Source organism: Nicotiana tabacum, chromosome 8, assembly GCF_000715075.1.
Source record: "Nicotiana tabacum cultivar K326 chromosome 8, ASM71507v2, whole genome shotgun sequence".
Taxonomy (NCBI): domain Eukaryota; kingdom Viridiplantae; phylum Streptophyta; class Magnoliopsida; order Solanales; family Solanaceae; genus Nicotiana; species Nicotiana tabacum.
Window position 1 is genome coordinate 72,029,409 of NC_134087.1, and position 27,079 is coordinate 72,056,487.

General features: G+C 38.2%; 1 protein-coding gene across 3 annotated transcripts; it reads left to right on the forward strand.

The window, feature by feature from the left end:
* Positions 1–27,008, forward strand: LOC107773607 (uncharacterized). 3 transcript variants are annotated; one of them, XM_075219354.1, is made up of 6 exons: positions 1–835; positions 23,403–23,656; positions 25,536–25,604; positions 26,028–26,103; positions 26,180–26,244; positions 26,467–27,008. In XM_075219354.1, the coding sequence occupies exons 2-6, from the start codon at positions 23,456–23,458 to the stop codon at positions 26,545–26,547; spliced, it is 492 nt and encodes a 163-aa protein (XP_075075455.1). In that variant the 5' UTR covers positions 1–835; positions 23,403–23,455; the 3' UTR covers positions 26,548–27,008. The 3 variants fall into 3 exon arrangements, with proteins under 3 accessions (XP_075075455.1, XP_075075456.1, XP_075075454.1); XM_075219355.1 differs by having other exon boundaries at positions 23,445–23,656; XM_075219353.1 differs by lacking the exon at positions 1–835 and adding an exon at positions 11,664–11,772.
* Positions 27,009–27,079: the final 71 nt, after the last annotated feature.

Here is a 27,079-nt window from a genome sequence, read left to right on the forward strand (position 1 = left end):
CTAGACCCCTAGACCTAGATCCCTAAGCAAAAATCAGCCGTTTTGGACCAAAAGAAAGACCCCTGAACTTCTTCTTCTTCACTCCAAAAACAGAGAGTAGCAACCCCAAAAAATCCCTTTCTTCCTCCATAGAATTCCAGCCTAAAGCCACCATGAAAGCACCTTGAATCTTACAACTTTTTTCACCTTTTCAACATCAAAATCTCTCCTCTTCACCTCCAAAATCAGCCATAAAACCTCATGAAATCCAGCTTCAAAGCGCCTGAAAAAGCCAACCAAACTTAACTGAAAATCATCTTTAAACCAGCCCCAAACCCCATGAGAGTTAGCCCAAAAAATTCAGCTAAAACCTGATGCAAAAAATAGCTCAAATCAACCCCCCAAAAACATCCTAAATGTACTGAAAAACCGCCTAAAAATTAGCTCTAAAACCCAGCAAAAACATGCTCTGTTTTTCAGCTGAAAACCAGCAAATTCACCATGAAAACCAAACTCCTAAGCCCCGAAAATCTGTACAAAAATAGTCTAAAACGAGTCTAAAAGACAGCCCTGAAAATCTGCACAAAAACAGTCCATTAACGAGCTCCAAACCACCATGAAAACCAGCGAAAAGAGCTTCAATTCCATCCCGAAAACGAGCTGAAAAACCCCATCAAATAGCTCGAAAGCGACCCTCTATTCCTTCCAAAGTAGCAACGTTTTTGGGTCGAGAAACAATCGAGGTTTTGATCGATTTTTCGGTGAGGTTTTCGGTTCGTGCTTGTCCGCAGATCCTGCCTTGTTTTTGACTTCAATGCTGTAAAATAATCAAAGTTCAGAGTAACATGACCTTGAGGTTCATTTCTACTCTTTTGTTGTCTTCGCTATTTGCCAATTTTAGAATATAATGGATTCATTTGTTGTTGAATGTGTATTTGTTTGGTCATGCCCTCATTTTACTTCAATTGCTTATTGTTTTGGATATTACTTAGTTTTGCTGTATTTGGAGATATTCAATTGTTATGGTAGATCTTTCTTTGTTAGTTGATTTCATTAGAATAAGTGGTTGGATTTAAACCAATAATATTTTATTGTTAAGAGATTTGCATTGATTAAAGATTCTGGGCTATTTGGCTTTTTGAGTGGAGAAGTAATTTGTTTAGACAGAAATTACTGGTTGCATTAGTTAGTAAAGACTTAGGCACATTCTATATTTCATCTTCTTACTGGTCGCATTAGTTAGTGAAGACTTAGGCACAAATTGTTGGGTTGTGACATTAATGGGTAATTATCTTTTTCAATAGATTCATAATAGCTAAAATCATAAATTTCATCCATAATTAATTCCATTCCAGAATTCATGACCTTGCAATAATCTCAAACATTAGGAAATAATTCAACCATGAATACGCGTAGCTTTGCTTTAGGCGCGATTAATAAATTATCACGACTATGGGTACGGTTCCCATGGCATGGTCGTGATACCTAACCCAAATTCGGGTGTGTATTTCATGTGACCCGATCACAACAACTTTGAACAATAATAAAAATAAAATATGTCGCGACTCGCGGGTATATTTCATGTAGCGTGGTTTGCGGTGTGTCCCAAAACGGCAAGTGTACGACAATCGTAACTTGTTCAAGAAAATAATTCGATAAATCCTAAAAGCGGTTATAAGGCTAAAATGCACAATAGATTTAAAATATGTAATTAATAAGATAATTAGGCCAATATTAATAGTTTAAGCGACCGTGCTAGAACCACGGAACTCGAAAATGCCTAACACCTTCTCCTGAGTTAACAGAATTCCTTATCTAGAATTTCTGGTTCGCGGACTTTAAAAAATAAAAATTTCCTCGATTTGGGATTTTAAAATAAACCGGTGACTTGGAACACCAAATAAACTATTCCAAGTGGCGACTCTAAAATTGAATAAAATAATCTCATTTCGAATAATGTCACTTTAATTGGAAAAAACTCGCATATACCCTTCGGGTGATAAAAAGGAGGTGTGACACCACTTGCTCGGTCAACGCGGATAGCTCCGCTTCTAACTCCTTAACGCGACCCTCAAGCCCAGTTACCTTAAGCGTGGATGCCTCCTTTTCCTTGGTCAACTCCGACCTACAGACACAGAGGGTATCCTCCAAAACCGCCGCTTCAGAAATAACAGTCGCCAGTTTATCGGCACTCACGCTCAACTCACCCTTGAGATCAGTAATCTCCGCCGCCTTCGTACCTAATTCAACAGTCAAACTGGCCACCTTTGCTTGTAAATTAGCGTTCTCAGCCATCACCCCCTACTTAACTCGAGCTCGTCCTCCTTCACCTTAAGGGATGCCTCAAGTTCACTATTGCGGGTGACGGCCTTCATAAGGTCCTCATCTTGCTCTCTCAACTCCTCGACCTTGCGCGCCAATTGATCCTCCCTCTATTTAAGCCCTTCGCAGAACAGTTGGAAGTCAGAGTCCTAATTGTATATGTCGGCCATCGCATGGTGCTTAGTGCGATATTCTTGATATTTAGAAGACATCTTCTCGTAGATGGCTGTCCTCTTCCTTTCCTGGCGCTCGCGCTCAGCCTCCATAATAAGGGTCTGGCACAACAAGAAAGAAGTTAAATAAAAAGACAGGTCGACAATAACAATGCAAACCCAATGACGAAAATGAAAAAAAAGACATCTACCCGCAAGGCCATTCCGGCGACGCTCCGAGATAACTCCACGCCACTCATCTCTTTAAGAGCCTCGCTCTCAGGGGGAGCACATAAAGGGGATAAAGCAGGCGCCACCTGATCACAGTTTGACAACAAGTTGTAGTCCTCTGGGACAACTATATGCTGATCAAAACCATCCACTCGGACCTCCACATGAGTATGGCGTTCTGAAAATTCACGAACATCCTCCGGGTCGACATCCGAACCCGAGCCTTCTCCCTCGACACGTAGGCCCCCTCTGACATTAGATGACGTGCCACCCTCAGCGGAGTGCACGGAGCTGCCTCCTGGGTAAACCCCCTCCCTTTGGGGAAACCTCCCCGCCAAGATAGCGTCGGCCATAAATGTGGGCACAGGTGCCGTCTACGACGCACCCACCCTACTTCTACCAGTGTCCACGACCACATCCTTCCCAAGCTCCACTCTCCTCCTTTTTCTCAGTAACGACTCGTCCCCGTTAGAGGATTCGTCCATGAGGTGAGGGGTCGGTACAGAAGAGGCCTCTTCCCTCACGACCATATCTCGAGAAGGACCTTCCATCTATGTCAGTTGAGTATGACTCTCTCGGACGGATTCATTCAAAGTAAACTGCATTCCTGCAGCAGTGACAGCCTGTCAGAATATAGGGACTGGGGCCCTCCGCCTAGAATCTCCTCAATCTATTATCATGAAAAGTCATAACAATAGACAACAATATTCAATTAACGAAGTGATACAAGGGAAGACACTTACTAGATGAAACTCTCGGCCCAAAACATTTCACGAAACGGGCCAATCTTGAGTCTTCGCTGCATGGGGTAACAGACGAGCTACCCAATCCCTTATACTTGCAATATGGCGGGGTGGACGCTCCATAGTTGCAAACAAGAAGCGAACAAACACTGTAAGGAATGAAGAAGAAGAGAAAGAGTAAAATAAGTGGCGATACTTACGATTCTCGTTCCACCGCTCCGGGAACCTAGCAGGGATGTGTTCAGTTTTGACAAAGAAATACTTATGCCAAAATTTGCGGCTTGCTCGATCGTCGATCCCAACCACCAGCCCTTTTGTCCCACGGTGCCTCAAATGCACCATAGTACCTCTATCAAACGTAGTTCCCAATTCCTCTTTTTTTTTCATTGTGACTTTCTTTTCACTCATTTCTTATCTTTCTTTTCTTTTTCCTTTTGCTTTTTTTTTCTTTTTTTTTGCTATTCTCTTTTTTTTTATCTTCCATGTTCGCATCTTCTAGTCGTTGCTACTGATTCCGAACGAGGGGTATGAAAGAAAATAAATAAGGCTCAAAAGGGGTAACGAAGGATAAAAGTGTTTGGGTAGCAGAACAAAATGCCTTCGTCATTCCAGTCTTCAAAACATGCCAAGTGCAAACAACACAATTTAAACTTGTAGTCTCTTCTGATGGTGCTGGACTTGACAATTATGTTAAACGTTATATTTTTCCTTTGTCATTTCTAAAGCACCGTTGGGCGACACTCTCATTATCATGACCGACCCTCATGCCAATTTGGCGAATCTTGCTTTTAACGGTTTTCTTTGTGTTTTACTTGCCCCAGTTCCATATGACTCGAGCTCTGAATAATCTCAACCGTCCTTATTTCCTTTAAATGGTCTGATCGCCTTTCCAGGGTTTTATGATTAACTTTTAAGATTAGGCCCAAACTGTGTGCGCATGTCATGTCACTAGAATCAGCATTGAATAAAATGATAAAAGGACTAAACCAAAGAAAACTGGAAATAAAAGGGACCGGATTTTGCATTAGATTACCGGTGAAATGGTTTGAATGACAAGACAAACAAAACAACCAGAATAAAATTCTAGCACAGCCTTGACGTAACTTAAACAAACTTATATGACAAAATGGAAAGATAGGAAGGTTTGACACAAGACAATATTCGGATTACAACCCTAAGAATAATCCGGACAACAGAAATGACAACAAAATAAACCACCAACAGCTTCTCTCTTGCTAACCAGGGAACGGAGCGGCCTCTCATTTCATCAAAAACTGGCATCTTAGCCACTGAGCTTTGCATCAATACTGCCAAGACCATTACCAGCTTCAATATCATCAACCTCCGTCAGCAAGTCCCCAATAGGATTCGAGTGCTTCTGTTATCAGGCCTGATCCCAGCAGAGTGTGTATCATGAGATGCAAGTAAAGGATTCTGGGTGTCATTGTCTGGCTTACCACAAACCAACCACCTTAACTTTATTTGCAAAACAAACAGGTTAGAATGGACTCAGTCGGTCCTCATTATTGACAACATCTTTTTTTTCTTTTTCTCTTTTTTCGATTTTTTTTTTCATTCATTTTTTCTTTTTTTTTCTTTTTTCATTCTCTTTTTCATTTCTTTTTTTTTCATTTCTTTTTTTTTGGCTTTTCTTTTTGTTGTGGTCGAATCTTAAGGAGATTGCCTACGTATCATGACCCCGCATGAATCAGACCTTGCGTAGTTCGGACCAATAAAAGATAAACAATACTAAACATTTTTTTCAATTTTCATATTAAAACAAACTGGGTTTCAAAGGTTTTAAGATGACCTACAAGCTGGAAAAAAATAAATCAAACAACCCAAAGATTTACAAACTCCAAAAACAAATGACCAACTCCCTTTCTCCGTTTGACAAATGCAACCAAACGGTTATTTTTGCAAATGTGGCCCCTTCCAAATTCATATGAATTTTCAGGCCGGGGAGGATTATTTTATGACACTTTACAAACTTGTCCGTTTTTTACGAAATTAACCTTTCGACAACTGAAAGATACTCTAAGGCTATTTCGGCAAGAACGGTTTAAGACGCGGCCGAAGCTGGCTCGGCTTATTTTGACCAAAATCCAAACGGTATTCACCTGACCGCTGACACTTTGTTTTTTTTTCTTTTCAAATTGCAATAAAAACTTGGTGTTGCAAACACGGCCCATCAGCGCCTCGGGGACGAAGATTTTTAAGGCTGTGTGGGTCAACTGGACAAAAATCCTAAACATGACCCAAAAGGTGGCTGTTTATGCAAAGTCAGCCTTCCGGCGTCCCTTTCGGGAACATTCGGCTATTTATGACAAAACAGCATCACCCGACTTCTTTATGACTCTTTTTATTGTTTTTCAAATTAGAAAACTCAATATTACAAACACGGCCTTTCAACGTCTCGGGGACGAAGATTTTTACGCTGTGTGGGTCCATATCTCAAAATGACCCAAAGGTGGCTGTTTATGCGAAGTCAGCCTTCCGGCGTCCCTTTCGGGAACATTCGGCTATGTCTTGATAAAACAGCATCACCTAACTTCTTTATGACAAAATTAAAATTTGACATATATTTTTTATTTATTTGTTTTTTTGGCTATTTTAGTAAAAAGTGGGTTGGACATCACCCGACTTATTTATGACAAGATTAAAATTTTTGATTTTTGGCTATTTTAGCAAAAGGTGGGGTTGGACCCGATGAGGGTTGCCTACGTATCTCACATCCGGTGAGAATCAAACCCGCGTAGTTCGGGCAAATAAACTATTTTTGAGAAGACCCTTTTCCATTTTCTATTCTTTTTTTTTATATATAGCAAACAAACAAACTATTATTTTTCATTCATAACAAACAAACTAACTAACGTAAAACATAAAACATTCCTTTTTTTTCATTTGTTTTCTTATTCTAAAGAAAAAGAAAATGTTTTTTTTTTGGAATTTTTACCTTTAATAAAAGAAATGCTAAAAAAATATTTTTTGAATTTTGAATTTTAAAGAAGAATCAAAATATTTTTGAATTTTCTTTTGAACTTTTTTTTTTGGATTATATATATATTTATTTTGGAACAAATAATAAAATTACGTTTAACGCCCGACTCTTTTTATTTTTATTTTTTGCAAAACAAACTATTTTCTTTTCTATATTTTTTTTTAAAAAAAAAAACAAGACGGAACAATGATGATTTTTTTCCTCTATTTTTCCTTTGCTTTTAATATAACAAACTAATAAGGCATTTTTTCATTTTCTCAAAATTTCGGCAGAGTTTCGATACTACTTGGACATTGATTTTTCTCTAAAAATAAGTAGTTATATCTCTACACTGTCATTTTTCTCCTCTTTTTCACAATTTTTTTTAATCTGTGGAAAATAATGAAAACATACAAAATCTTTTGAATTTTCATGCTTTGTTTTTATATGTATTTTTATTTTTTATATTTATTATTACTTTCAAAAAAAATGTGGCATGGGAGACATAATGATTTCCAAGACTTCTTGAATTCCGCAAATGTTCCCCATGCGCTTTTCCCAACATATGAAGCATGGGGGACATAGGGGAATTTCAAGGCTTCTTGGATTCCACAAATGTTCCCCATGTGCATTCCCAAAAACGAAGCGTGGGGGACATAGGGGAATTCCAAGGCTTTTTGGATTCCACAAATGTTCCCCATGCTTTTTGATTAAAATAACACCATGCTGGAAATGACCAAATGACCCATTCGCCCTTGACTAAATACAACATGTAGCACATAGGATGCCGAAAGATGGTCTATTATTTTCAGGTTGCTTGTCCTAGACGGACCCAACCCCTATGTTGAGTCCCCTAAGTCAAATGCACATGATGCAAATAAACGTTCCTACTAGGGATCCGACATTCGGATTTGTTATACTAGGTTCAAAAACCTGGGTCGGTGTTCTAGACGGTGTACCCGAGCGGACAACTCGAGCTGAGGAAGGAGCTCCTTTCCGGGAACCAAAAGGCCAGCCGGCTTAGAAACTTTCCGAGCCTCTTTTATTCAGGGTATGACACTAACAGAATAGGGAGTCTCAACCAGTAAGCACATCCCCCGAGGTAAGAAGAGAAAGGTTTCGGCACAATTTATATACAGTTCAAATAATATCAAAGCGGTAAAAGCAGCATTTAGCACATTAGGCTCAAACATGTAAAAATCAGATAATAGATAAAGCCAAATAATAATAATTATTCTAAGCTCAAATTCTTAACCCTGAACCAGTGGTTCTGGGTCCTAACTAATCCCCAGCAGAGTCCTAATAGGTGTCACACCTCCTTTTTACGCACCCGGGAGGGCGCGAGGGAGTTTTTTCCAATTAAAGGACAATCGAAACGGGATTTGTTTATTTATTTCAAAGTCGCCACCTGGGAGATTTAGGGTGTCCCAAGTCACCAATTTTAATCCCGAATCGAGGAAAAGAATGACTCTATATTACAGTCCGCGTACCAGAAATCCGGATAAGGAATTCTGTTAACCCGGGAGAAGGTGTTAGGCATTCCCGAGTTCCGTGGTTCTAGCACGGTCGCTCAACTGTTATATTTGGCTTGATTATCTGATTTTGTACATGTTAAACCTATATGCAAGTTTTAAACTCTTGACCGCTTTTATTATTATTTTCTACGAGAATTGCAACGTCGTGAAAATATATCTCGAACCACGTTACATCAATGCACCCGTGGTTATTGACATATCTCGACTCCGTTGAGATTTAGATTTGGGTCACATAAATGTGCACCCGAATTAAGAAAAATAAATTATTAAGACCAGCCTAAAGCAACTAACGCATTGTTATTTTGGGAAAGGCCGTAAAATTTGCTAAACGGCATGTCCCGGATTCTAAGTATTTTTAATATATATATATATTTAGAGGGCCCCGCAGCTTCTACATTTTTGTTTGTCGAGGCTCATCTCATTTATTATTAAAAGGAATTTACAACGTCATGGAAATGCATCTCGGGCCACGCCATAATCAATATACCCGTGATTAGAGACACATCTCGATTCCGTTGAGATTTAGATTTGGGTCACATAAATGTGCACCCGAGTTTAGGAAAATTAAATTATTAAAGGCGCGCCTGAAGCAACTAGCGCATTGTTATTTTGGGGACTGCCGTAAATTCGCTAAACGGCATGTCCCGAATTCTAATTATTTTAATATATACATTTAGAGGGCCCCGCAGCTTGTGCATTTTTTCGAGGCTCGCCTCATTTTATTTATTTTTTTTTCTTTTTTCTTCTTTTTTACTTTGCGATGGACATAGAATTTGCTAAAATGACACATTTAGGATTCTGATTTCAAAGGATTACTCCTACCAAGGTTTAAACCCATATTTACGCAACTCCTAAGAGCATGGCACTAGACTATGTCTATTGAGCAAAATCGCGTAAAAATAAATCTATAACCTAACTTCAATGTTCCCTAATAATACAAGTAACAGAAACAAAACTTAAACAAAACGACAACAAAAGAAAACTAGGCATAATTATGCACCTTTTGCCAGGATCTCAACCATATGCTCATATCAAACGAAACAAGTGAATAACCATATACATATGAGCAGGGAACAACTAAAAGTCTACTGAAGCAACGAGGGGAAATGCCAACAATGCCTTAAACAAATTTGGAAAAAAAAAACAACTAACCGCGAGGCAGCGTTATCCTTGAAACGCGACGAACCGTAGGCGAACCTTGACGCCTCGGACAACAACCTCGACGTACCGGACCTCGACGAGCCAAAAGCAACCTCACCGGAAAAACAGAAGGCTCGGACCCAAAGTCGACTTCGACGGAAAACAGAAAACTCGGAAACGCAGCAACGACTGCTTGGCACACAGCAATAGCTGCTCGTTGGACTGAAAATAGCGGAACTGTTGGTTCTTGTTCGGGCTGTGCGTGGGGCTGACGAACTGGGCAGCGACAACGAGGGGGAAGAGCTGCCAACGGGGCTGTTTGGTGGTAGTTCAGGCGCTAGGGAGGGTTTGCTACTGGTTTCTGTTTGGTTATGGTGTTTGGATGCGAGGGAATGGGGTCGAGGGGTTACAGAGGATCCCCGGACTGGTTCTTGGCTATGGCGAAGGAGAAGAATGGTCGTGGGGCTGGTTGGTTCCGCAGGTGGTGAGGGAGGTGGGAGTTGGTTGCGATAGGTGGTTTCGCGGTGGTTTTGGGTTAGGTTTGAGGGTGGTTTTCGGATATGGTGTTTGGGTGGTGGCGATGACAGTAAGGTCGAGGGGGTGTCGGACTGGTTGTTTGGTTGATGAAGAAGAACGTGAAGCTGTCGCTGCTGCTCGACGGGGAAGTTTGGAAAGGTGGAGATTACGGGTAGTGTCGTTTGGGTGGTGGCTATGGCGTGGAGCAGTTGACGGTGGTGATGGGAGCTGAAGGTTTGTTGATGGAGATGGAGTTTGGACAGTGACGACGTTGCTGCTGCTCGTCGGGCTGGGTTATGGATGGAGGTTTGCTGGTTTTCGTTGCTAGGGTTTTTGCTTCTTCTTCTTCAGGAAGAAGAAGCGTAAACAGTCCCTTATCAAAAATTTTTAGAACCCACCCCTTTCAAATCTCCAAAGTCCCGCCCCTTTTGTTCAGCAAAATGTCCGTGTGTGCCAAGAAAAAATGAGCCCCACGCGTGGTGGGGTTCGAGACTTATGTTCCCCACGCGTGGTGGGGTTTCTCGTGTATGGGATTCTGTCCGTGTTCCCCACGTGTGGCGGACTCGGATTATTATGGGCTAGGTTCGAAAATTAGGCCTAAAACCGGGTAGTTTGAACCCGAATATTATTCTTTTGCCCGGACCCGAGAAATAGGAACACGTTGCTTAACTAGTCCTATGTAAGCAAAATAACTACCAAAAATAAGACTAGTATTCAAACAAAACTATATCTTTTTAAATATTTTTTCAAGATTTAAAATAGCTACAAAATATTAATAAAACTATTTTTGTAATTTTCGTTTTTTAAATATTAAGATAAAATATGAAGTAATATTTTTTTTGTATTTTTCAAAGTTAAAATGACTATAGAATATTAATAAAACTATTTTTTTTGTAATTTTCATTTTTTAATAGAGACAAAAATATAAAGTAATATTTTTTGTATTTTTCCAAAATTAAAACGACTACAAAACATTAATAGAATTATATTTTTTGTAATTTTCGAATTTATATAAAGTACCAAAATAAAGTACAATTTTTGTATTTTTCAAGTTTATGAGAAATACATAAACTAAAATTTATATATATATTTTTGTGATTTTTTCCTTTTTGCAACGAAATAAAGTAAAATAGTTAAAATGGCTATATTAGACCCAATTTCATATTTATGCTAAAACAAATGTGAAAATCCTCGGGGAGGGTCAAAAATCACGTGCTTACAGCTGCCCCTCTTTGACTGAAAACACGAAGAGTTTTCCGACAAAGAACGACTAGACGTGTTTTTGACCCGACCATTACTTGGACGGACTACACTTAAGGAAAGGGAGGGAATGTGACCGAGCCCTGGCATCTGAGCTGCCTACATATCCTTGGTTATACAGGAATCAGGCCACGTGTAGTTCGGAAATGAGAGAGATGGTAGAGGGTACCGAGGTGAGGATCCGATCGAGGTGCCGTTCCGTTGAGGTTCCGGTCCGCGGTCCTGTCATTACAACAAAAATAAAAACTGAAAAGGACTAATTAAGCCTATCAGCTACTAGTTACAAGGATTTCTATCTCTAAGTCTTCTGAAACTTGATCTTGAGTCTTGAATGGTGCTTCATACAGACTTTGGATTTGAACCTTGATACTTGCTAGTTGTAGGCGCTAGTTCTTGAGCAGATCACATCCGTTCTCCACTTCCGTGCTTCGGATTCATTCATTTTTTTTCTTTTTCTTTTTTTTCTTTTTGTTGTGTCCAGCTTTTGTCGACCATCTCAGATGTTGACTCGCATTCTTGAGGCGAGCTTCTACTATTTATAACTTGGTTGAATGCTGGGGATTTTTGTTGTAGCCTTCTGCTTCCCGGAGCTGGGGATTCCTGTTGTAACCTTCTACCTTCCGGTGGGGTTACTGATTTCCAAAATCTGCAGTATAGGACTAAAAAGTATTCCTCTTGTTATACAGGTGGGCGCCTGAAAAGAAATTTAAAGACTGAAAAGTATTCCACTCGTTATGTAGGTGGGCGCCTGACAAGAAATTTAAAGACTGGAATGTATGCCTCTGTTCTATGGGCGGGCTCCCAATTTCAACACTTGAAAAGTAAAGACTGAATGTATGCATCTGTTATTATGGGCGGGCTCCCAATTTCAACACTTGAAAGTAAAGACTGGATGTATTCCTCTCGTTATACAGGTGGGCGCCTGGCTTCAACACTTGAAATGAAAAAGATTGAAATGTATTCCTCTCGTTATACAGGTGGGCGCCTGGGTTCAACACTTGAAATGAAAAAGATTGAAATGTATTCCTCTCGTTATACAGGTGGGCGCCGGGTTTAGGAAAATGACTCATTTTTTTTTCTTTTTTTCTTTTTTTCAAAATGTTTTTTTTTTAGCATCTTAGGAGAAAGATTCATCAGACTAAGATTTTGATCCTAGGAGAAAGCTCATCAGACTAGGTCTTGTTTTTTTTTGGTTATCTTAGGAGAAAGATTCATCAGACTAAGATTTGGATCCTAGGAGAAGGTTCGTCAGACTAGGTCTCTATCTTAGGAGAAAAATTCGTCAGACTAAGATTTTGATCCTAGGAGAAGGTTCATCAGACTAGGTCTTGTTTGTTTTTGGTATCTTAGGAGAAAGATTCATCAGACTAAGATTTTGATCCTAGGAGAAGGTTCGTCAGACTAGGTCTCTATCTTAGGAGAAAAATTCATCGGACTAAGATTTTGATCCTAGGAGAAGGTTCATCAGACTAGGTCATTTTTGTTTTTTGGTTATCTTAGGAGAAAGATTCATCAGACTAAGATTTTGATCCTAGGAGAAGGTTCGTCAGACTAGGTCTCTATCTTAGGAGAAAAATTTGTCAGACTAAGATTTTGATCCTAGGAGAAGGTTCATCAGACTAGGTCATTTTTTGTTTTTTGGTTATCTTAGGAGAAAGATTCATCAGACTAAGATTTTGATCCTAGGAGAAGGTTCGTCAGACTAGGTCTTTATCTTAGGAGAAAAATTCGTCAGACTAAGATTTTGATCCTAGGAGAAGGTTCATCAGACTAGGTCATTTTTTGTTTTTTGGTTATCTTAGGAGAAAGATTCATCAGACTAAGATTTTGATCCTAGGAGAAGGTTCGTCAGACTAGGTCTCTATCTTAGGAGAAAAATTCGTCAGACTAAGATTTTGATCCTAGGAGAAGGTTCATCAGACTAGGTCTTTTCTTTTTGGTATCTTAGGAGAAAGATTCATCAGACTAAGATTTGGATCCTAGGAGAAGGTTCGTCAGACTAGGTCTCTATCTTAGGAGAAAAATTCATCAGACTAAGATTTTGATCCTAGGAGAAGGTTCATCAGACTAGGTCTTGTTTTTTTTGGTATCTTAGGAGAAAGATTCATCAGACTAAGATTTTGATCCTAGGAGAAGGTTCGTCAGACTAGGTCTCTATCTTAGGAGAAAAATTCGTCAGACTAAGATTTTGATCCTAGGAGAAGGTTCATCAGACTAGGTCTTGCTTTTTTTTTTTAACAACTTATGAGGAAATGCATCTCCTATGGGTAACATAAACTTAGGAGGAAATGCATCTTCTATGGGTAAAAACAAAACTTAGGAGGAAATGCGTCTCCTATGGGTAAAACTAAACTTAGGAGGAAATGCGTCTCCAATGGGTAAAAACAAAACTTAGGAGGAAATGCATCTCCTATGGGTAAAACTTAAACTTAGGAGGAAATGCATCTCCTATGGGGTGAAACTAAAACAATCTTAGGAGGAAATGCATCTCCTATGGGTAAAACTCAAACTTAGGAGGAAATGCATCTCCTATGGGTAGAACTCTAATGATTTCAAACTAGGAAGTGCGTCTCCTATTAATGAAACCTTCGCCTTTTTTTTTTTGAATTATTTACTTATCTGTGTTGTCCTCCCTCGAAACTGTTGGGGATTATTTAGATGGGGATGACTTTTTACCTTTTTTTTCATTTTTTCATTATTATCTTTTTATTCTTCTTCTTTTTTTTTATTCTTTTTTTTTGTTTTGTTTTTGCATAGCTTCTTCCTTCGAAGACTACCTCCCTTGAGAGTCGTTTTGCCTTCCCCCGAAAGGAACCGCTGAGGATACCGACTTTCCAACCTTGTGTTGGACTCCTCGCAACTGCTAGGGATAACACTGTTGAGGAATTATTTACTTACCTGTTGGGGGTAAAATGTTATCAGCTGGGGGTACCTGACTTCCAGAAAATTTTCTAAATGGAAGTAAAATTTTCTGCCCCAGTTTGATAATATCCCTTGTGGCATGCGTTTCTGCATCAATGCCGTTTCCTTTACCTGTTTCAAATCAAACAAAATTGTTAGTTTAAAACATGGTGGTTGGTTGTGATACTCCCAACGGGATGGCTTTTCCTTTTTTCCTTCCTTGCTTTGCGTTGCACAACTTGTTGGGGACGATTTTATTTGCTGGGTACAATCCCTTTCTGCTGGGGATATCCCTCTTCTTTTGTGGCATAGCTCGGAAACTGGCATTTCCCCGACCTTTTAGTCTAGTATGGATTTCGCCAAATCATGCTCACTGCTTTACTTGCTTTGTTCATGGGCCTTGGCCTTGAGGTTTATAACTTTTGATAAAGGCAACGGTATCCCTCTTGACGCTTGTCAATCCTTCTGTCAATTCCCTTTTGCTGGGGATATCTTTTTGACACTGGCCTCGCGTTTGTTCCCTGCTGACTATACCACTTGGATGTACTAGTTAGATCTCATTTTGGAAAGCTGATGGCCTATTTTGAAGTCAATTCACACTTGTTCTGACCAAACAGACTCTATTGGGGATTTTTCTATGAAAGGAAAAAAGATAAAAGGGAACAAAATAAAAGGACAAAAGGAAAAAGATGACCTTTTAACAAAAGAAACTATAAATAAAAACCTATCAAACGCAGATACCGACTCTAATGGTCATGACATGCATATGTGGCCTATCCTCCGCCGTTAGTCATCTTTCGAGACCTTAAATTGGCCATTCCCCATCTGATTCCCAATCCTATTCGACTTGTAGTGCCCGCAGGGTTTTCACTATCAAACCTCTCTCATTTTTGGGTTTTCTCTCAGCTTTCATCGCCTTATGGTGCATGTGAAGGTTTTCACCGATAAGACTCTCTCATTTGTATCACTTTTCAGCTGGGGATTTGGAGTGTCGCCGGTATGACTCTTTCTGCTGGAGATTAGAGCCCTTTCTGCTGTGGAACAGAATGTTAGGTTCGCCGGTAAGACTCTTATTTGTCTGACTTGACATCTTTTGAAGACTGATCAGAAGGTCTTTCTTTGGACCGTAATGTGGGTTTTGGTAGGGCTAGAAAAAAAGGTATTAAAGGCTCAAAAATGCATTAATTTTGGGTTAATAATTACAACCTTCGGAATTAGATTTATTTACAACAAACGCAACTTTTGCCCCAGTTTCTTGCTTGGGGATATTTTAATTGATTTTTTTTCATTTTTCAAAACTATGACCGAGCCGTGAAGCGCCTACGTTATCCTCTTTGAGGAATCAGGTCAAACGTAGTTCCCAATTCCTCTTTTTTTTTCATTGTGACTTTCTTTTCACTCATTTCTTATCTTTCTTTTCTTTTTCCTTTTGCTTTTTTTTTCTTTTTTTTTTTGCTATTCTTTTTTTTTATCTTCCATGTTCGCATCTTCTAGTCGTTGCTACTGATTCCGAACGAGGGGTATGAAAGAAAATAAATAAGGCTCAAAAGGGGTAACGAAGGATAAAAGTATTTGGGTAGCAGAACAAAATGCCTTCGTCATTCCAGTCTTCAAAACATGCCAAATGCAAACAACACAATTTAAACTTGTAGTCTCTTCTGATGGTGCTGGACTTGACAATTATGTTAAACGTTATATTTTTCCTTTGTCATTTCTAAAGCACCGTTGGGCGACACTCTCATTATCATGACCGACCCTCATGCCAATTTGGCGAATCTTGCTTTTAACGGTTTTCTTTGTGTTTTACTTGCCCCAGTTCCATATGACTCGAGCTCTGAATAATCTCAACCGTCCTTATTTCCTTTAAATGGTCTGATCGCCTTTCCAGGGTTTTATGATTAACTTTTAAGATTAGGCCCAAACTGTGTACGCATGTCATGTCACTAGAATCAGCATTGAATAAAATGATAAAAGGACTAAACCAAAGAAAACTGGAAATAAAAGGGACCGGATTTTGCATTAGATTACCGGTGAAATGGTTTGAATGACAAGACAAACAAAACAACCAAAATAAAATTCTAACACAGCCTTGACGTAACTTAAACAAACTTATATGACAAAATGGAAAGATAGGAAGGTTTGACACAAGACAATATTCGGATTACAACCCTAAGAATAATCCGGACAACAGAAATGACAACAAAATAAACCACCAACAGCTTCTCTCTTGCTAACCAGGGAACGGAGCGGCCTCCCATTTCATCAAAAACTGGCATCTTAGCCACTGAGCTTTGCATCAATACTGCCAAGACCATTACCAGCTTCAATATCATCAACCTCCGTCAGCAAGTCCCCAATAGGATTCGAGTGCTTCTGTTATCAGGCCTGATCCCAGCAGAGTGTGTATCATGAGATGCAAGTAAAGGATTCTGGGTGTCATTGTCTGGCTTACCACAAACCAACCACCTTAACTTTATTTGCAAAACAAACAGGTTAGAATGGACTCAGTCGGTCCTCATTATTGACAACATCTTTTTTTCTTTTTCTCTTTTTTTCGAATTTTTTTTTTCATTCATTTTTTCCTTTTTTCATTTCTTTTTTTTCTTTTTCATTCTTTTTTCATTTTTTTTTTCTTTTTGTTTCATTTCTTTTTTTTTGGCTTTTCTTTTTGTTGTGGTCGAATCTTAAGGAGATTGCCTACGTATCATGACCCCACATGAATTAGACCTTACGTAGTTCGGACCAATAAAAGATAAACAATACTAAACATTTTTTTCAATTTTCATATTAAAACAAACTGGGTTTCAAAGGTTTGAAGATGACCTACAAGCTGGAAAAAAAAAATCAAACAACCCAAAGATTTACAAACTCCAAAAATAAATGACCAACTCCCTTTCTCCGTTTGACAAATGCAACCAAACGGTTATTTTTGCAAATGTGGCCCCTTCCAAATTCATATGAATTTTGAGGCCGGGGAGGATTATTTTATGACACTTTACAAACTTGTTCGTTCTTTTACGAAAATAACCTTTCGACAACTGAAAGATACTCTAAGGCTATTTCGGCAAGAATGGTTTAAGACGCGGCCGGAGCTGGCTCGGCTTATTTTGACCAAAATCCAAACGGTATTCACCTGACCGCTGACACTTTGTTTTTTTTTCTTTTCAAATTGCAATAAAAACTTGGTGTTGCAAACACGGCCCGTCAGCGCCTCGGGGACGAAGATTTTTAAGGCTGTGTGGGTCAACTGGACAAAAATCCTAAACATGACCCAAAAGGTGGCTGTTTATGCAAAGTCAGCCTTCCGGCGTCCCTTTCGGGAACATTCGGCTATTTATGACAAAACAGCATCACCCGACTTCTTTATGACTCTTTTTATTGTTTTTCAAATTAGAAAACTCAATATTACAAACACGGCCTCTCAACGTCTCGGGGACGAAGATTTTTAGGCTGTGTGGGTCCATATCTCAAAATGACCCAAAGGTGGCTGTTTATGCGAAGTCAGCCTTCCGGCGTCCCTTTCGGGAACATTCGGCTATGTCTTGATAAAACAGCGTCACCTGACTTCTTTATGACAAAATTAAAATTTGACATATATTTTTTATTTATTTGTTTTTTGGCTATTTTAGCAAAAAGTGGGTTGGACATCACCCGACTTATTTATGACAAGATTAAAATTTTTGATTTTTGGCTATTTTAGCAAAAGGTGGGGTTGGACCCGATGAGGGTTGTCTACGTATCTCACATCCGGTGAGAATCAAACCCGCGTAGTTCGGGCAAATAAACTATTTTTGAGAAGACCCTTTTCCATTTTCTATTCTTTTTTATATATATAGCAAACAAACAAACTATTATTTTTCATTCATAACAAACAAACTAACTAACGTAAAACATAAAACATTCCTTTTTTTTCATTTGTTTTCTTATTCTAAAGAAAAAGAAAATGTTTTTTTTTGGAATTTTTACTTTTAATAAAAGAAATGCTAAAAAAAATATTTTTTGAATTTTGAATTTTTAAAGAAGAATCAAAATATTTTTGAATTTTATTTTGAACTTTTTTTTTGGATTATATATATATTTATTTTGGAACAAATAATAAAATTACGTTTAACGCCCGACTCTTTTTATTTTTATTTTTTGCAAAACAAACTATTTTCTTTTCTATATTTTTTTTAAAAAAAAAAACAAGACGGAACAATGATGATTTTTTTCCTCTATTTTTCCTTTGCTTTTAATATAACAAACTAATAAGGCATTTTTTCATTTTCTCAAAATTTCGGCAGAGTTTCGATACTACTTGGACATTGATTTTTCTCTAAAAATAAGTAGTTATATCTCTGCACTGTCATTTTTCTCCTCTTTTTCACGATTTTTTTTAATCTGTGGAAAATAATGAAAACATACAAAATCTTTTGAATTTTCATGCTTTGTTTTTATATGTATTTTTATTTTTTATATTTATTATTACTTTCAAAAAAAAATGTGGCATGGGAGACATAATGATTTCCAAGACTTCTTGAATTCCGCAAATGTTCCCCATGCGCTTTTCCCAACATATGAAGCATGGGGGACATAGGGGAATTCCAAGGCTTCTTGGATTCCACAAATGTTCCCCATGTGCATTCCCAAAAACGAAGCGTGGGGGACATAGGGGAATTCCAAGGCTTTTTGGATTCCACAAATGTTCCCCATGCTTTTTGATTAAAATAACACCATGCTGGAAATGACCAAATGACCCATTTGCCCTTGACTAAATACAACATGTAGCACATAGGATGCCAAAAGATGGTCTATTATTTTCAGGTTGCTTGTCCTAGACGGACCCAACCCCTATGTTGAGTCCCCTAAGTCAAATACACATGATGCAAATAAACGTTCCTACTAGGGATCCGACATTTGGCTTTATTATACTAGGTTCAAAAACCTGGGTCGGTATTCTAGACGGTGTACCCGAGCGGACAACTCGAGCTGAGGAAGGAGCTCCTTTCCGGGAACTAAAAGGCCAGCCGGCTTAGAAACTTTCCGAGCCTCTTTTATTCAGGGTATGACACTAACAGAATAGGGAGTCTCAACCAGTAAGCACATCCACGGAGGTAAGAAGATAAAGGTTTCGGCACAATTTATATACAGTTCAAATAATATCAAAGCGGTAAAAGCAGCATTTAGCACATTAGGCTCAAACATGTAAAAATCAGATAATAGATAAAGCCAAATAATAATAATTATTCTAAGCTCAAATTCTTAACCCTGAACCAGTGGTTCTGGGTCCTAACTAATCCCCAGCAGAGTCCTAATAGGTGTCACACCTCCTTTTTACGCACCCGGGAGGGCGCGAGGGAGTTTTTTCCAATTAAAGGACAATCGAAACGGGATTTGTTTATTTATTTCAGAGTCGCCACCTGGGAGATTTAGGGTGTCCCAAGTCACCAATTTTAATCCCGAATCGAGGAAAATAATGACTCTATATTACAGTCCGCGTACCAGAAATCCGGATAAGGAATTATGTTAACTCGGGAGAAGATGTTAGGCATTCCCGAGTTCCGTGGTTCTAGCACGGTCGCTCAACTGTTATATTTGGCTTGATTATCTGATTTTGTACATGTTAAACCTATATGCAAGTTAAACTCTTGACAACTTTTATTATTATTTTTTACGAGAATTGCAACGTCGTGAAAATATATCTCGAACCACGTTACATCAATGCACCCGTGGTTATTGACATATCTCGACTCCGTTGAGATTTAGATTTGGGTCACATAAATGTGCACCCGAATTAAGAAAAATAAATTATTAAGACGCGCCTAAAGCAACTAACGCATTGTTATTTTGGGAAAGGCCGTAAAATTTGCTAAACGGCATGTCCCGGATTCTAAGTATTTTTAATATATATACATTTAGAGGGCCCCGCAGCTTCTACATTTTTGTTTGTCGAGGCTCGTCTCATTTATTATTAAAAGGAATTTACAACGTCATGGAAATGCATCTCGGGCCACGCCATAATCAATATACCCGTGATTAGAGACACATCTCGATTCCGTTGAGATTTAGATTTGGGTCACATAAATGTGCACCCGAGTTTAGGAAAATTAAATTATTAAAGGCGCGCCTGAAGCAACTAGCGCATTGTTATTTTGGGGACTGCCGTAAATTCGCTAAACGGCATGTCCCGAATTCTAATTATTTTAATATATACATTTAGAGGGCCCCGCAGCTTGTGCATTTTTTCGAGGCTCGCCTCATTTTATTTATTTTTTTTTCTTTTTTCTTCTTTTTTACTTTGCGATGGACATAGAATTTGCTAAAATGACACATTTAGGATTCTGATTTCAAAGGATTACTCCTACCAAGGTTTAAACCCATATTTACGCAACTCCTAAGAGCATGGCACTAGACTATGTCTATTGAGCAAAATCGCGTAAAAATAAATCTATAACCTAACTTCAATGTTCCCTAATAATACAAGTAACAGAAACAAAACTTAAGCAAAACGACAACAAAAGAAAACTAGGCATAATTATGCACCTTTTGCCAGGATCTCAACCATATGCTCATATCAAACGAAACAAGTGAATAACCATATACATATGAGCAGGGAACAACTAAAAGTCTACTGAAGCAACGAGGGGAAATGCCAACAATGCCTTAAACAAATTTGAAAAAAAAAACAACTAACCGCGAGGCAGCGTTATCCTTGAAACGCGACGAACCGTAGGCGAACCTTGACGCCTCGGACAACAACCTCGACGTACCGGACCTCGACGAGCCAAAAGCAACATCACCGGAAAAACAGAAGGCTCGGACCCAAAGTCGACTTCGACGGAAAACAGAAAACTCGGAAACGCAGCAACGACTGCTTGGCACGCAGCGATAGCTGCTCGTTGGACTGAAAATAGCGGAACTGTTGGTTCTTGTTCGGGCTGTGCGTGGGGCTGACGAACTGGGCAGCGACAACGAGGGGGAAGAGCTGCCAACAGGGCTGTTTGGTGGTGGTTCAGGCGTTAGGGAGGGTTTGCTACTGGTTTCTGTTTGGTTATGGTGTTTGGATGCGAGGGAATGGGGTCGAGGGGTTACGGAGGATCCCCGGACTGGTTCTTGGCTATGGCGAAGGAGAAGAATGGTCGTGGGGCTGGTTGGTTCCGCAGGTGGTGAGGGAGGTGGGAGTTGGTTGCGATAGGTGGTTTCGCGGTGGTTTTGGGTTAGGTTTGAGGGTGGTTTTCGGATATGGTGTTTGGGTGGTGGCAATGACAGTAAGGTCGAGGGGGTGTCGGACTGGTTGTTTGGTTGATGAAGAAGAACGCGAAGCTGTCGCTGCTGCTCGACGGGGAAGTTTGGAAAGGTGGAGATTACGGGTAGTGTCGTTTGGGTGGTGGCTATGGCGTGGAGCAGTTGACGGTGGTGATGGGAGCTGAAGGTTTGTTGATGGAGATGGAGTTTGGACAGTGACGACATTGCTGCTGCTCGTCGGGCTGGGTTATGGATGGAGGTTTGCTGGTTTTCGTTGCTAGGGTTTTTGCTTCTTCTTCTTTAGGAAGAAGAAGCGTAAACAGTCCCTGTGCAAAAAATTTTAGAACCCACCCCTTTCAAATCTCCAAAGTCCTGCCCCTTTTGTTCAGCAAAATGTCCGTGTGTGCCAAGAAAAAATGAGCCCCACGCGTGGTGGGGTTCGAGACTTATGTTCCCCACGCGTGGTGGGGTTCCCCGTGTATGGGATTCCGTCCGTGTTCCCCACGTGTGGCGGACTCGGATTAATATGGGCTAGGTCCGAAAATTAGGCCTAAAACCGGGTAGTTTGAACCCGAATATTATTCTTTTGCCCGGACCCGAGAAATAGGAACACGTTGCTTAACTAGTCCTATGTAAGCAAAATAACTACCAAAAATAAGACTAGTATTCAAACAAAACTATATCTTTTTAAATATTTTTTCAAGATTTAAAATAGCTACAAAATATTAATAAAACTATTTTTGTAATTTTCGTTTTTTAAATATTAAGATAAAATATGAAGTAATATTTTTTTTTGTATTTTTCAAAGTTAAAATGACTATAGAATATTAATAAAACTATTTTTTTTGTAATTTTCATTTTTTAATAAAGACAAAAATATAAAGTAATATTTTTTGTATTTTTCCAAAATTAAATCGACTACAAAACATTAATAGAATTATATTTTTTGTAATTTTTGAATTTATATAAAGTACCAAAATAAAGTACAATTTTTGTATTTTTCAAGTTTATGAGAAATACATAAACTAAAATTTATATATATATTTTTGTGATTTTTTTCTTTTTGCAACGAAATAAAGTAAAATAGTTAAAATGGCTATATTAGACCCAATTTCATATTTATGCTAAAAAAAATGTGAAAATCCTCGGGGAGGGTCAAAAATCACGTGCTTACAATAGGGAGCATTAGGGATATTCTTTCGAATATTCCTTATGATATATTTCTTTTAGGGTTCAGAAGGGGTTTGTCCCTTATATATAGTGGAAAAACAACCTTGTAAAGGGGATCGTTTTGATGCTTTTCGAACTATGAACACTGATTGTAATACCTCTCTACATAAATGATTAGCATCCTAAGTGTTCGATCACTCATCTTCACAAGATCAAAAAATATTATTCATCGTGTTCATCTTTTATATCCTTGTTTCTAGAGTTTATTATACTTAGCTAAGATTTACCCATTCATCTTCTTTAATTGATTTATTCAAAAAGGTTCTAATATCTTTTGAGTCAAACAAATATATGTTTAGTAAATATCGAAAAAATTGACAAACATATGATCTATTAAAATATTCTAATGGGAGAATTTTTTTAGTAACACATGATAGTTATTTTCTTAGTCGGGTAACAATTATTTCCCGTTAATGTACGCTTTCAAGATTAACACATGAGAGGATCCCAAATATTTCTACATTCTTTAAAGAAAATTCAATATAAAGTCTTTAAAATATATATAAAAATTATATATTTATATGTCTTGGTTCGGATTTTTTTACTCAATACCAAACCTAGTCGGGTTTTTTAATCGGTTTGTTTGATTTTTCGTTTGGTACGGTTCTCCGATTCGATTTGAACACCCCTAAGTTAAACATATTAAGTTATAATTCATGTTCGTTGTGAACAATATTTGAACAAAATCGAGTTATGACTTGTTTATTAGCTTATACGTCTATTTTAACCACACACACAAAAAAAAAAGGTCTTAATTTCATGATATATTTATTTTTATATATTTTGATACCCCTAATAAAAAATCTGGCTCTGCTACCGGGTCCATGGGCAATTCTTTTGTTCTTATTTGCCTCGTGGGCAAACCATCAAAATTTAAAAGTTTTATCGCATGAACAAAACTTTTTAAACTTGAAGGTTTGCCCATAGGTAAACGCGTAAAAAATTCAAGATGACCCACTTTCAAGGCTATTCTTGTAAAACAAAATTCATTTCCAAGGCTTCTTGTAAATCAAAGTCCATTTGACACGTCTGGTGATTTGGGTTTAAACAGTATATAGCACCTTAACATGGTTCGGATCTTCCCTACCCGTGGCATTTCACGGGTGACCCGAGACTCATCTCTTGTGTAACACTCCAAAATCCCCTGTTCAACTCTGAAATTTTGATTTTGCTTATTCGTTTTGTACAGATTTAGTTAATCTTCACAGTTCAATTCGATTTTCTTCGCTAGTTTTTCTGAGAATGGATTTGCGAGAAGGATTAGAGGAATCACCATCCTCCTCCTCATTCTCCAACGGAAGAGTTGACGTTGTTACGGACACAATGAATCAGTTTAAAATTGTAGAAAAAGATGATGATGGAAGTGGCGTGCAGGTCACGTGCTTTTCTGAAGTCTCTGACGATGCTACTCTTCACTTTCAGATCATTCGTCTTCAGAAACAGGTTTCCTTAGCTCCCTTACTCCATTTTTTATCTAGTAATAAGTAGCTATGTTGCTATCTAATTATCAGAACTTAGTGAAAAGCCAAACTAGTCACTATTTAACAAGACTAGAAGTAGCTACATCCAACAAATGGTGCAAATATCGGCCGAGATAGTTCAGCCATTGGTCCATAAATACTTACACTTCGATAAATGAAGCCTAAGGTGTTCGAAAATGAGGTTGATCTAAAATCACATGGAGGGAATTTGTCTCGGAAAACACTGCAGTTTCACGGAGTTAATGTGGACTTAGTTAAGGACGAAACGCAATGGAAGCTAAGGAATTGTATAGACTACCAACTCATTGGGGTTAAGGTTTGGTTACTGTTAGTACTCTTACATTAGCTATAGTGTTGGCCAAGAACTTTTAGTATGGTTAAAGGCTTATATACTGGTGTAAGAATAAATGTGAGATTCAGAGATCCTCTAGTTCTAAAAAAACTCGAATTTGCCTTAAAAAGGCAAAAATCATATATGAGCAAAGTAGTATTGGAATGATATAGGTCCAAATTGACCAAAAAGGTTTCAGAGAATTCACTTGACCAATCCTAACTTTAGTTGTGAGTGACATCTTAGTGATTGATTAATGTTCATAACTCTATATTGGTTATGAACGAAAGTAGCAGCTGAAGTCACAGGAAGGTTAACTACCGAGGTACTAAAAGTACAAGTCAGATACTTCCTATATAAATACTTCTGGTATTTGATTTGTCATGTACTTAATACTATGTGCGAAGGGTGCTGAATTTAGTTGAGAGACACTGGTTTACTATGCTCTGGAATGTTTTTCTTTATTTTTGAGATTATAGATGAAGATGTTACACATAGGATCAAAATCAGACGGTTGAAATGTAGAAGTGCTACTGGGTTGTTATATGATAAAAGGATGCCTACCAAAGTGAAAGGTAAACTCTATAGAACAATTATAAGATCAACAATATTATATGGGAGTGAATGTTGGGCTGCTAAAGTCCAATGCATACACAAGATTAGTGTCGCAAAGATGCATATATTTTCGATGGATGTATGGCCATACAAGGTTGGATAGGATTAAAAATAATTACATTCACCGGAAGGTACAAATAGTATACCTTGAGGACAAAATGAGAGAAAGTCGCTTGAGATAGCTTGGTCTTATCATGCGTCGACCTCCATATGTACCGGTCTGTTGGTGTGAAACCATGACGAGTGAAGGTGTTAAAAGGGAACGAGGTTGGTCTAACATCACGTGGAAGAAGTTAGTAAAAATTATGTTTTAGTTATGTTAGTACAGGTAGTTTATGTCCAATGCCCAGGAGTCTTCTAGCCCTGATTTTATGCCATTAAAAAAATAAAGAGAACTTCTAGTACTTTTTATTTTTATTTTTGTTTTTCATATGTTGGTCTGAGATGAATTTAGTTGGATAAATATGGTCAGCGAGAATTCATATAGCCGGCCCAACTTTTTTGGATTGAGGCATAGTAATTGTTGTATCTCTGAAACTATAGAGGGGGTCCATGTGGATCATACTATTGCAATTTGAGGGCTTTCTTTGGTTATTCTTTGTATTTGTGTATCACTGTTAGAAGTTTACCTTCAACAACAAATACGATAGAAAACTGAGAGTTTTTAATTTAATACAAATGTTAGCATTTTGAAGGAGCATTAATGATCCTGTTGATACATTTGTGACTTGTTTACATCTTTAATCCAGACAGACTTAAATGTACTGTATAGAAAGAACGAATTTCTTGATTAGTTGTTATGGTTATTGATTTTGTTAATTACAAGTGTGGAATGTCTTCAAAATTGAAAACAGGTTACTCTTCATTCGCAATAATCTCTTTTCATCCTTTCTAGATATATGCTTGGATCGGTTGCACTTCAGCCAAATTTGGGAATCTGTATGCAGCTGCTCCAGCAAGACCTGTAAGTTTGGAACTTGACTTATATCGCTCTTCAACTTTTTCCTTCTACTGCTACCTTTCTTGCCCATCTTTGTAATTGCTTTTGAATAAAGTTAATGAGAACAGAGATAGTAATATTGGATTATACTCCTAAAGAAAACGCTATATTGATTATGTAAGTATCCGAAACAAAATTGAAAAGAACACTGAAAATAACTTGGATTGAGAACAAGGAAAACTCAAAATGAGATTTCAAAAACCTCCACAGAAATATACTCGCACATAGACTTTTCTTCGTATCCCTTTAAACAAATAGATTTTTTCTTCGTATCCCTTTAAACAAATAGATTTTTTAGTGGGGGATGTATGTTATCGTTGAGAGGGTGACGATGGCTGTGATTTGGCTTGTCTATTTCAGTTGTTACACTCTTTATGTCTTGTGCAGAGCAATACCGTTGCGGTGAGTTCCTTGACCGGAGGAACATCTGATAATACAGGATCTGGTATTGCCCGCCGATTAGGTATGTCACCAGCCAAATTAAGTCAGTTTTCATTCCTTTTTCTAAGATATATTGTCTGACATGACTCTTTTTGCAGTTCTTAAGACTGGACTCAATGTTGTACTAGCTTGTAATATCCCCAAGAACAGCCCCATGCTTGAGGTTTGATCTCTTTCTACTTCCACTCTGTTTATCCTCCTTTTTCTAGGTTCCCCCTCTGCATGTTTGTGTAATTGTTATCCCTCTTCCAAAATTCTATTTGGATGTCATTTCAGTTTATATAGCTGATAACTACATGGAATAGTAGATTTCTATCTTTTGGATCTTGTGCGTATCTCCCTAACTGTTGGTATGATTCTCACTCTCCCTTTATTGCGGATTCAGGCTGCTGCTGAGAAAAAGTTGATGCAAAAGCTTATCAGTCTAGGCTACGCAAAGCCAAGACCTCGAGGACCATCTTCGTAATGGATTATCTGTGCATTGAGTACAATGTAGCTGAAAATCCCAGTTAGATATACTCTTAAGAGGTGCATGGCATGTGCGGTATACAGGAAGCCACTACAACAAAGGATACTTTTGAAACCACTGAATCTTTTTCCATCACTGATGAAGAGTGATTGCATAGTAACTTGATTGTGGCGTCTGAAACATTCTTGCTATGCTTGTGTTCCTATTCTTGAATACTCTGATATGGAAAGTGATGAACAACTCTGTAGCTGCAACTTCTTCTTCTTGAGGTTTTAGAACAACCAGCTACTCTTGAGATTTTTGAAATAGAAGACAAAATTGACTAGTGAAACGAGAAACGTTTTCTTTTATTATGATAGCTAGCATTGATGTTTCTCTTTCACAATGATGGGGGAATATCATGAGTTTCAATTCTACCATCGTACTGTATTCGATCTAGCCCTTGCAAAACTGAAATTGATAACTCTCAGAATTAATAGACCAATTGCTTTACAATTTTTCACACTTGCAGATTCTTTTCCGATGAATG